General features: G+C 40.3%; 1 protein-coding gene and 1 pseudogene across 1 annotated transcript in view; both read left to right on the forward strand.

The window, feature by feature from the left end:
- Window positions 1-1,966: 1,966 nt before the first annotated feature.
- LOC148129150 (vomeronasal type-2 receptor 116-like) lies at window positions 1,967-2,803 on the forward strand (annotated as a pseudogene).
- Window positions 2,804-6,828: 4,025 nt separating this feature from the next.
- Window positions 6,829-12,874, forward strand: part of LOC113427895 (vomeronasal type-2 receptor 26-like) — a 60,163-nt gene continuing 54,117 nt past the window's right edge. Inside the window, exon 1 of the mRNA XM_087947377.1 lies at window positions 6,829-7,605. Coding sequence (XP_087803503.1) covers window positions 6,829-7,605 — 777 coding nt within the window. The remainder of the gene's footprint in view (window positions 7,606-12,874) is intronic.

Here is a 12,874-nt window from a genome sequence, read left to right on the forward strand (position 1 = left end):
TAGTTTATTACATTCACCGTACTTCTGGCATACCTTTTTTTATCTCTACAAACCATTCTTGTTTCTACTATCTCCCTACATACTTTCATCTGTTCTTTAAACTTCTTTCCTCTCTCTTTGACACATTGTATAAGGAGAACCATGTGGGCACTCAGAAGGTAACTGGTAGCACCTTGTACAAGTAACAAATTCTCCTAAAAGATATCAACTTTCAAGAGGTGCAACGAACTTTATCAAATGCAAAGAACTGGCTGAAGGAATTGCATTGGATGAAGCTCTGTGAAGAGAGGAAGAGAAGTCAGGGTGATTATTTATTTTATTTTTTATTTTATTTGGTTTGTCAATTGCTTACAAGATAATAGGTATAAGTAAAAGCATAGTTATGAATACATGGATACATATAAGAAAAATAAAAAGAAACAATAGGACAGGGATGGTAGGCACGTTGGTACGCTTATGCACACCCCCTACAGACCTCTTAGGAAAGGGGTGAGATCAATAGTAGAAAGTCTAAGGTTAAAGTTTTTGGGGTTTGGGGAAGAAAGCACAGAGTCAGGTAGAGTATTCCAGACATTGACTACTCTGTTGCTGAAGTTGTACTTCCTGCAATCAAGTTTGGTGCAATTAACCTTGAGTTTGGATCTCTTGTATTGTTATGATTGAAGCTGAAGTATTCATTTGCAGGTAGGACATTGCAATGTATGATTTTATATACTATATTTAGATCAGACCAGAGGCGGCGTAGTTCTAGGTTTTCTAGGTCTAGAATTTCAAGTCTGGTGGCATAAGTTATTCTACAATGAGTAGAAGAGTGGAGAACTCTTCTTGTGAAATATTTCTGGACTTTCTCAACTGTGTTAATATCAGATATGTAATGTGGGTTCCAGACTGATGAGCTGTATTCTAGTATTGGTCTACCAAATGTTTTGTTTGCTCTAGTTAGTAGTGTAATATTACCAGAGAAAAAGTTATGTAAGATAAGGTTAACAACTCTTAATGCCTTTTTGGCTATGTAGTTACAGTGGGCAATAGCACTTAGATCAGCAGAGATGAGTACTCCAAGATCCTTGACAGAGATTTATTGGATACATGTCTTGGGCTTGGTATTTGCAGTAAATGAGATCAACCAAACTTCCCAGATCTTGCCCAATGTCACACTTGGTTTCCACATCTATGATAGTTATTACAATGAGAAAATGACTTATCAGACCACCCTGGACCTGCTCTTCAAATTTGATAGATTTGTCCCCAATTATGCATGTAACATCCACAAAAATCTCATCGCCATCATTGGTGGACTTGGTTCTGATATATCCTTCCACATGTCTGACATCTTAACCCTTTATAAAATTCCACAGGTAAGTTCTTCAAATGTATTTTTGTCCCGTCTAGTCTATATTTTGTCTGATTCAATCTAGCTTCATGCCAAATGAAGAACTAGAACTCATAATCTCCTGGTTTGCAATCCTATGCCTTAACTGACTCTCATGCCACTATAATTCATAATTTCTTTGATTATAAATTAAGATGGGATTTGATTATGAATTAAGATGAGGTAGATAAGCATTTAATTGATTTTTGGAACAACATTATACCTTAGGAAAAAAGGAAGAAAGATTTGACTGGCAACAAATGCTTGACTATTCAAAATGAAGCCTAATTATTGTGGTTTATTTACATTTAAAGAACAGCAAAAATAAGGCAGAGTAATGGGTTTGAACAGATTAATTTCTTGTTATTCTTTTTGTAGAAATTATTTACTTTGTTTACTTTGTTTAGCATTGTTTACTTAGAATGAAGGAAAGACATTCAAATCAAGATCTGAGACTCCATTCTGTAAAAAGGCAGTCACAAAGACTGAAAGATGTTTCTTACAGTAAATATATGTGTTGCTGTTTTTTAGCTCACATATGGTTCTTTCGCCTCTGAACATAACAACCCTGCACGATTTCCTTCCTTTTATCACATGGTTTCAAATGAAGCCCTTCAGTATGCAGGAATTGTCAAATTACTGAAGCATTTTGGATGGACCTGGATTGGACTCATTGTTTTGAGAGACGAGAGTGGAGATCATTTCTTGAAGATCTTGGAACCTTTGTTTTTCCAGAATGGAATCTGTTCAGCCTTCATACAAAGAATCCCAAGCCAAGGTCGTTTGCCATCATTAACCCAAATCAATGAAGTATCCTCAAGTACTTATCAATATGTCATGGACAACAGAGCCAACATATTTATTGTGTATGGAGAAATTCTCACAGTTATGTGGCTGAATTTTTTCAGTCTCATTCTTTTCATCAGGAAAATGCACCAATGGGAAAATTGTGGATTGTGACTGCGCAGATTGATTTCACCATCATGGGCCTTGTAACCAGCTGGGATTCAGAATTATTCCAAGGCACCATATCGTTTGAGGTTCCTTCAAATGAACCACTTGGGTTTCAGACCTACCTTCAGAACCTAAAGTGCTGCTCAGAACAAGGGGACAATTTCCTAAAGGACTTTTGGGAGCAAGCCTTTCACTGTACGCTTTCAAATTCCAAAGTATCAGTGGAGCACAATAAAATATGGGGTAGAGAAGTTGGAGGTGCTCCCAGATGTTGTTTTTGAAATGCAGATGACTGGTAACAGCTACAGTATCTTTAATGCTGTCTATCTTTTGGCACATGCTTTACATGCCATGTCTTCATTTAGATCCCTCCACCAAATGTTAGTGAAAAGAAACAGACTTGTATGTCAAGAACTTCAGCCTTGGCAGGTAATAAGGATCATGGTGGCTCCTGTGGTTAGGATTCTGGGTTCATGATTTGCAAGCTCACGTTCAAGACCAGAGTGTTCCTTTGTGGTGGGATGAAGTCCCATCATTCGCTCCAACTCCTGCTAACCTAGCAATTTGAAAGCGAGTAATCACTAGTAGATAAATAGGTACCACTTCAGTAGAGAGATTAACATGAAAGGAGACATCTCCAGGGCAACAATAATGTCACCAGCTAATTCTTTCAACCTGGAAGCCTCTTAGGTGCTTCTGATACAAATGGGATGGGGCTAGGTAATTTCTCAAAAACAAAATAACTTTATTATTAGGAACACATTTTTGGTAAGTGAAATAGCCTTCAGATAAGTTGCAATGGAATCATAATTTTTGTTCTTGGCGAATGCATGCCAATTCTTTGTTTATTTCTGTGCTTGAGCCATGGTGGTGCAGTGGTTAGAGTGCAGTACTGCAGACTACTTCTGTTGACTGCCAGCTGCCTGCAATTTGGCAGATCGAATCTCAACAGGCTCCAGGTTGACTCAGCCTTCCATCCTTCCAAGGTAGGTAAAATGAGGATCCAAATTGTTGGGAAAAATATTATGCTGACTCTGTAAACTGCTTAGAGAGGGCTGTGAAGCACTGTAAAGATGTATATAAGTCTAAGTGCTTGCATTGCTACTTGCATTTTATGTATTTTTGTCCTTGTTCAAGAATACTCAGAAGAGGTGCCATTCAAGATTAGCTGAGACAGGACTTCCTGTTTTGAGCTTCCCCAAAGATGGACCACTGACCACGATTGTACACGGCTTTGGTTCATGCTTCAGAGCCCCAATCCTTTGGATTCAGGGCAGAAGTTACCTCATAGGGGTAGCAGAGGAAGGGGAGACCATCAGCTGGGTAGAGGAAAGTCACAAATCCCCTCCCTGGATTGGCAATTGTTCCCTCCTGAAGCGGTGGTCTAAAATGGCCAACCTGAAGGGGAAGATCAGATTGGAATAAGATTGTGCAGGAGAGAGAGAAAGAAGCGAACAGCAGGAGGAATTGGATGATATAATCAAATGGAAGATATGCCCAGGATTAACATTTCAAAGAATCTTTAAGAAAGGATCTTAGTGGCGAAGAGACAGAGAAAAAAAAGGTTCGAATTGCTTTTGATAGCGTCTGGGCTTTGAAACCGCAAAAGGTAGAAGCTGGAGAAGGAACTATATAATCAACTTGGATAAGTATATTTTGATTTTATATTGGCACTAATAAAGCTGAACTATAGACTGTTAAAGAGGAAATTTAATATCAACTGGATTTGATTTTTTTGTTGGAAAATTGTGGATTAAAAAGCTCTGAATAGTAGACAAGAAAAAAGAAAAGAGAAAAAGAAAGAAAAAAGAAAAGCCATCTCAGTTAAACTCGTTGTTTTTCTTTTAAAAAACTCTTGTTTCTTGAAATTGCATGGAAATTGATACAATAAAGCAGGAACTTTGAAAAATTTAAACATCGTAACAAAGAAAGAATTAGGAAGATTCTGCCTTTGGATTAGTTGCTGATTCTGACATGAATTTGGCACTGGATTAGCAGAGACTTAAAAACTTGAGAGGAAGAAAAGTTGACTGTTGGAAATAAACTTTAAAGATCCTGTTGTATTCACTGAACTGACTACAGTTCCCAATCTGGTCCGTGTTTCTGGTGGGAGCGCCGATCGCTCCCATTGGTTGATGCCGTTTGACAGCCGGCTATAAAAGGAGCTGTCAAACGGCATCAGCGAATAAAGCCTTTCGGTGTTAAGCTCTGTGTCTGCCTCATATCTACCACCGCTCCACAACATTGGCAACAAGGATGGGATACAAATAAGAGGTGACCGGATTTAAAACAGCTGAGCTCAGTCAGTACAAAAAGAGCCGAAGCCACCGAGAGCTGATTGTCACACCCACGGACACTCTCTGTGAGCACGAAGTTCAAACCTCCCCAGCTGAGGAGACAGACGCCGCCTGACAGGCGCAGCTGCTGACACTTCTGAAAGCGTGAAGTTTAAACCTCCCCCAGCTGAGGAGATAGATGCTGCCACCACACGATGTCTTCGAATCCTGCGTTCCCACCCTTCAAGCTGACAGCCGAGATGTGGGAATCTTATAGAAATTGCTTCATCTGCTTCCTGGACGCGATAGACCTCACGGACGCCACAGATCATAGGAAAAAAACCTATTTCCTAAGCTTCTGCGGAGCCACGGTTTTTGATATAGGAATATAGGAATCACAAGCTGCTGAGCTATCTGCTCTGTCAGCAGCAGAAACACAGGGCATCCTGCAGGTTCAGGAATGCCATTTGCCTGAACTGTCAGAAAAAGGGCCACCTAGTTAGGGTCTGCCAAGCTGGGAAAACTTTTCCACAAAGACCGCAGCCTGCTCCTATTTTCCAAAGGCAAGTTGAGGACTGCTATACCTGCTACCACTCAGATCATACTACCACAGGCTCTAACAAAATAAGTATTTTTGTCTTTTCAGAAGGTAAGCCCTGCAAGATGGAAGTTGACACAGGCTCTGCACTTTCCATCATCTCCTGGGAAACTCTAAAGAAGATGCTTCCAAGGATCTCTAAGAAGAAGCTCCTGAATTGCCACCTGACTCTGCGTGATTACCAAGGCAGGACCATCCCAGTCCTCGGGAAAGGCAAGTTTTTAATCCAATTCAACAACTTCAAAGGCCACTTGCCTTTAGTAGTGGTAGATGGTGCCCTCCCTAGTTTGCTAGGATTAGACTGGTTCCCTGCTCTTGGCCTCAGCATAACCGGTATTCACACTGTTGCAACCTCTGAAGTAGATACCCTATTCAGAGACTATTCTGATGTATTCAGCGAAGATTTGGGGTGTTACTCTGGTACCCCTATTTCATTCAATGTAGACCCACAGGCAACTCCCATCCATCTGAAACCTCGTAGGGTACCCTTTGCTATCCGCCCAAAATTAGATATAGAGCTAGATAAATTACTAAAGCAAGGGGTATTAGAACCAGTAGATTTTGTGAAATGGGAGACCTCCATAGTCACCCCGTTTAAGAAAGACGGCAGCGTCAGAATCTGCGCTGACTACAAGACGTCCCTGAATAAGTTTCTACAAATCAGTGCTTACCCTGTCCCTGTTATCCAACATATTTTACATTCCTTTGAGCCTGGGACTATTTTCGCAAAATTGGATATGTCACAGGCCTACCAACAGTTCCCAGTAGATGACCAAGCTGCAGAATTACAAACCATAGTCACCCATAGGGACGCATTTAAGTGCAAGCACCTCCAGTTTGGCGTAAGTGTAGCCCCCGGAATTTTTTAGTCTCTAATGGAGAGGCTTCTCCAAGGACTCCCAGGCATAGTCCCCTATTTTGACGACATTTTGGTTTCAGCCATGGACAAGCCACAACTAATTCATAGAGTCAGAGCAGTCCTTGAGCGTTTCAGACAGCATGGCCTTAAACTCAAAAAGGACAAATGCACCATTGCCACTAAGCAAGTAGACTTTTTAGGTTATAGAATTGACGCCTCTGGTATACACCCAATTGAGTCCAAAAGTCAGGGCTATCCATGAGGCACCCACACCTTCCAACAAAACTGAGCTTCAAGCCTTCTTAGGGCTCTTAAATTTCTACATTGCATTCCTTCCACATAAAGCCTCCATAGCAGAACCTCTGCACAGACTTTTGGACAAACAATCCCCCTGGCATTGGGACCAAGGGAAGCCCATGCCTTCCAATCCGTCAAGTCCTTGCTCACATCCAATGCAGTATTAATTCAATTTAATCAGCAGCTACCTTTAGTCCTGGCTGCAGACACTTCCCCCTTTGGCGTAGGGGCTCTTCTGAGCCACAGGCTGCCCAATGGCTCCGAGGCACCAATTGCCTTTTTCTCAAGAACCTTCTCTTCAGCAGAATGAAACTACAGCCAAATTGACAAAGAGGCTTTGGCTGCAGTTGCTGCTGTTAAGAAATTTCACAAATTTCTATATGGGCACCATTTCGAACTAATAACAGATCACAAGCCACTGTTAGGCCTTTTGTCTGGGGACAAACAAACCCCTCAGGTTCTATCCCCAAGGATGACCAGATGGACCCTATTCCTAGCTGTTTATTCTTACACGCTGATCCATTGCCCGGGGAAGAACCTGTGCCACGCTGATGCCCTCAGTCGTTGCCCTCTGCCTGTTCTGGTTGAAGACCCTGCACCCATCCATGCTATCTTCGAGGTCAACGATCTCAACCTGCCCATTACCGCCTTTGACATTGCTGCTCACTCCTCAGGGGACAAGGTAACCACACAAGTTCTGGACTGGGTGGGGAGGGGGTGGCCAGCAATTCATTACACCCCTGAATTCCTGCCTTTCAAGACTCACCAGCAAGAGCTGTCATCCCTACAGGGTTGTTTGCTGTGGGGGACAAGGGTGGTCATCCCTGCTAAACTACAAGGGCCAGTCTTAAAGGTCCTGCATGAAGGCCATCCAGGCATCATCAGGATGAAGGCCCTGGCCCGCAGCTACATATGGTGGCCAGGCATGGATGCCCAGATCTCCAACTGGGTAAGCACGTGCCAGCCATGCCAGGCTACCAGGCCAGCTACACCATCATCTGCTCCTGCCAGGTGGGAAGATGCTGGGGCCCCTTGGTCCCGGCTGCACATTGATCTGGCAGGCCCTGTGCACGGGCAAACTTTCCTAGTCATTGTGGATTCATTTTCAAAGTGGATAGATTTTGCCCTGCTGCCCTCCACAACAACTCTTGCTATCACAAAAGCCCTAACCAGAGTATTTGTCACCCATGGCCTCCCAGACACCATTGTATCCGACAATGGTCCCCAGTTCACCTCTTGCGAATTTGAGGTCTTTGCAGCCAACCTGGGCATCAACCTCACAGCCCCTTTTCACCCTGCTAGTAACGGGATGGCTGAAAGGGCAGTCAGGTCAGTAAAGGAGGCCCTGGAGAAGTTTGGCCCAATTGACTGGCACTCCAAACTTTCCAGGTACCTACTGACCCAGCACACAACCCCTGTACCACCACCAATAAATCCCTGCAGAGCTCCTAATGGGCAGACGCCTTAGAACCACCCTGGATAGGCTGCACCCCATTACACCCCAGTTACCCTTTGGCATCTGACAGCCAGGCCAGGGAGTTTGCCCTGCATGACCTGGTCTATGCCAGGAATTACTCTGGCCATCCCTTATGGGTGCCAGGGCAAGTTGTGGCAATAACTGGGCCTAAGTCCTACAGGGTGCTCCTGGACGACAGTCGTACCTGGCGCCGGCACATTGACCAGCTGAGAAGGCATTGGAGAGTGGCCGCTGACGACCCCCGCTGCCCGCCAAGTGAACCGGTCTACCCGCCGAGCGCTGAGACCTTCCCGCCAAGCGAACGATGATAGAGGCATAAAAGGAATGAAAATTAAAAAGGAAGAATTTAAATTGCAAGCCTTTGCGGATGATTTGGCCTTTATTTTGGAAGACCCTTTAGAAACAGCTCCCAAATTATTGGACAAGATAGAGACTTATGGCGAGGTGGCTGGTTTGAAAATAAACAAAGATAAAACAAAGATTTTGACAAAGAATATGCTACTAAGACAAAGAGAAGAACTGGCAGATCTATTGAAAATTCAAGTCACGAATAAGGTTAAGTATTTGGGGATATACTTGACACCAAGATGTAGTACATTAAAAGAGAACAATTATAATAAACTTAAACAACAGATAGCGTTAGATTTGATGAAATGGGAAAATCTACAATTGTCATTAATAGGGAGAATCTCAACAGTCAAGATGAATATCCTATCCAGAATCTTATATTTGTTTCAAACAATACCAATTAGGCTTGGAAAAGACTATTTTGAAGATTTAAATAAAATTGTGTTGAAGTATATATGGCAAGGCAAGAAAGCGAAAATAAAGTTAAAACTTTTACAACATGAGAGGCTTCCAGTGGCAGGACAGGGACGTGCAGAGGTGGAGAAGACTGCTGCGGTTTTCGGTTACCTTCTCTAGCGTCTGGAGCGAACCCCAGGGGATACACGAACCCCGGAGAGGTTCGTGTCAGCATAGGAGAATCTCGAGTTACAGGGTGGGGGTAATGAAGAGAAGAACTCCTGAGCCCAGCGCGGAAGAGCTAGCTGCCAGTTTATGGCGGCTCCAAAGTCCGGTCTGCCACTGAGGTGACTAAGCAAGATAGTGACAGCCTGCAAGATCGGAGCAGTAAAAGGTGTTGAAAGATCATAATACAATATTGAAGATTGAAGATTGAAGAATGACAGTGGTGTGAGAGATTTCTCTTCCTGGTTGTGAGCAGCACTTTGTGGAAGCAGGAGAGAAAAGCGACCAGAAAAGCGGCTTGAAAAGTGAAAGTGTGACAAATACGAGCAGAAAGGCATGATCATTATAGCGAAAGTGTGGATTACAGCTTTTGAAAGGGAAACCCCTGGGGAGAGAGGAAGAACATCGGAAACCAGGAGATTGGAGACTTGAATTTGTGAGTGATTTGGTATTTGGGACTAACTTTTTGACAATATTTGAGAAGAAGGAGGTGACGGAGGAGGAAGAACTGCGGCACTGAAAGTGACTTATTAACTCTCTGAACTGAGCTCAATAGGATTATTGGCTTTATTTAATACTGTTGGGAGGACAGATTGTTAAGCAATCAAGAAGAGATGACTATTGGATTTTGGAGGGAATAATAAGTGAAGGAGATTTGTACATTGAACTCAAAACCGGGAAGGGGAAAGAAGGAAAAGGAGGAAGGAGGAAGAGACCAACGGAAGGCTGGGAAGGATTGACTCCTTATTGTGATTAGTCAGCACATTATACCATTCGCTTCCCGGAGTGCTGGGAAGAAACTCAAAACTTAAACCTTTAGCTTGAAGATTGACTATAAAATTTATTTATTTTTTCTTATCACATTTCTTTATTTGTTGGAATTTCTATTTGGTATTACTTTAATATTATCATTTGGGCACTATTTTTACAATTTGAACCTCTAGCCCCTTGCTTATTGACTTCCTGAAATTAAGGTAAACTTTTTCTCTCTTCTCTTTCCCCATTTTTTCAGCCTTCCTATCTTAACCCCTTAATAAGTCTGATAAATTTACCTACTCAAAGGGGGGAAAAAAAGGTATATTGTCCTTATAGATTTCAGTGACAATTGATTTGATTGTTTTAAATAGTAGCAACAAAGAGTGAAAAATAGTGCTGATTTAGATTATTTAGAATATTTAAGTTTAATTCTTAAAGTAGTAATTGGGTTGGATTTGATGTATTATTGGTGATCAATATTGATATTCGGTATATAAATTTATTATAAAGATTATTAAATATTATTAGATAACCTTCATATAATATAGAGTATAGACTGCCTATCTATATATTTGATTGAAGTATTAGAATAGAATCTTTATTTTAGGAGTTAAACACTGAATGGTGATCTGGGACAATATAATTAACATAGTGCAACAGCAAAAACAAATATTAGAGAGATGACCTCCACGACAACTACGGCTTTGAAAACAGGAAGGAAGACCACTCGACCCTAACGACTACTTTGACTTCTGCTTCACCAACAATCAAAAAAACCATTGAAGAATCTCTAATAGGGGAAAAACAGCCCAATGTCTCCAACGTTAACATACAAGCTACCCTACTATCCTTGCAAGAAGCAATGTCCAAGATTCAAGAAATAATGATTAAGAATCATAACAAAACCAGAGCGGACATTAGCGAATTAAAAGATGAGATGGGAAAGCTAAAAGTGGAAATGAAAGCAGACTTACTTAAGGTGGAGGATAAGATAGGGTCCTTGCAACAGGCTATGGAGGAAAATGAAGTTAAGATAAGAGAAATAGAGAGTAGGACAGAACGGATGGAGACAAATTTTGAAAGGATAGATGAGGAATTTAAAAATGCAACTAGAGAAACTGAAGACTCCCTGGTCCACCTCGAAATGGATAAAGCAGCGGCATATTTAAGGTTTCAAAATGTGGCGGAAGCGAAAAATAAAGAACTAGAACAATTAATGGCAGAATTATTGGCTGAATTGTTAGGGAAAGAAAAAGACAATCTAATTAAAGAATTTGACGAGGTTTATAGGGTCAGCACAAGTTATGCTAGATGCCATAACTGCCCGAGAGAAATTCATATTCGCTTCACTAGGAGATGTGTGAGAGACTTAATCCTTAAAATGTCCAGAGAAGAAAGAATAACATATAAAGGTAAAGAGATTATGATCCTAAAACAAATCCCAAGGAAAGTGAGGGTCATAAGACAGGATTATAAATTTTTGGCCAATTATTTAAATAAAAAAGGAATCCCTTTTAAATGGTTAATCCCGGAAGGGATGTTAATAACTTGGAAAGAGAGAAAAGTCAAAATAGACTCTATAGAACAGGCCCAAGACTTTCATGATCAGCTAATAGGCACGGATGACCAATACACCAAGGAGGAAACTAAAAGGAAACCACAGGATGACCGTAATCGCCATAGAAACCAAAAAGAAGGACTTCCTCAAAATTTAGGAATGATAAACCACAACCAGGGAGAGAAGAACCAATCTCACAACAACAGCAAGAAGAAAACCGAATCATCACTAGACAAAAAACTAAACAGACTTAGATAAATGGAGATAGGAAAGAAACTCCTCTCCATTAATATAAATGGTTTAAATTCAACACCTAAAAGGAAAAGGATATTAACTAAATTAATTAGACAAAATGCCAACATAATATGCCTACAAGAAACACACATTAGGAAAAATGATGAAAGATATTTAATTTGCCTGAAACTTGGAAAACTTTTTACAGCACCAGCAGACAAACATAAAAAGAAAGGAATTGCAATATTTGTGAAAGAAGATGTAAAAGCAGAATTAATCTGGTCAGATCCGAAGGAAGAACTCTGGTTATACAAATTTGGATTAATCATATTACATTTTTATTGGTAGCAATCACGCGCCAGAACAAGGAAATTTTTAAAGATCTTCATCAAAAATAATAGGTTTCGAAAAAAGGAATATTTGCATGATAGGCGACTTCAACTCCATTGCTGATCATCAAAAAGACCATAGTAATGCGAATAAGAACAAGAAAGGAAAAGAGAATTTTCTATGCCCTGTAAGGACATGATGAAAGAGCTAAACTTAATAGATTTATGGAGAAAACTAAACCCAGAAGAGAAACAGTTTACATATTATTCCAATCCACACAAAATTTGGACCAGAATAGATATGGCCTGGATGGATGGGGAATTGGCTAATGAAATAAAAGAAATTAAAATCCTACCAAATGAATGGGCCACCACAACCCAATACAATTAATTTGGAGAGATAGGAGAAAAACAAAGAAAAGATGGACACTAAATACTCAGTTAATAAACGAAGAAGAGTACATTAATAAGCTGAAAGAGGAATTAAATTTTTTTCTAAAAGAAAATAATAATGAAGCAACTACTAAAACAAAATATTTGGGATACAATGAAGGCAATTATAAGAGGAACAACAATCTCTTATAACGCCATGAGAAATAAAAGAATACATGCCCAACAAAATAAATTCCAACAACAAATTAAAGAATTAGAAATACAACTACAAAAACCCCTAAAAACCAGAGAATACAAAATCAGTTAATAACAATTAAACATAAATTGAACTTACTTGAACAAGATAAAATAGAAGTTAATTTGAAAAGGTCCAAACAAACTTATTTTGAGTATGCAAATAAACCAGGAAGATGGTTATTCCATAAACTTAAAAAGTGAAAGAAAAGAGATTGATACATCAACTAATGGATGAGAAAGGCGTCTTACAACATGAGATAGAGAAGAAAAAGATATCATTTACAACTATTTTCAAAGATTATATAAAAAGGAGGAAGTTAATGAAGATAAAATAAGAACTTATTTAGAGGAGACGAATGACAAGGTAATTGGAGAAGAATGGATAGAATTATTGAATAAAGACATTACATGGTCTGAATTGAAGTCAGCAATGGAGAACCAAAGTAATAACAAATCTCCAGGACCAGATGGAATTCCGGCAGAACTATACAAAGCAATAATGGAACTAGTAGGACCACTGATACTGGAAGTGTTTAACGAGGTACTTCTGGCAGCCAAGATGCCG

The sequence above is a fragment of the Notechis scutatus genome, chromosome Z (assembly GCF_049901735.1).
Source record: "Notechis scutatus isolate UNSWTSFEM ecotype Mainland chromosome Z, rNotScu1.2, whole genome shotgun sequence".
NCBI lineage: Eukaryota > Metazoa > Chordata > Lepidosauria > Squamata > Elapidae > Notechis > Notechis scutatus.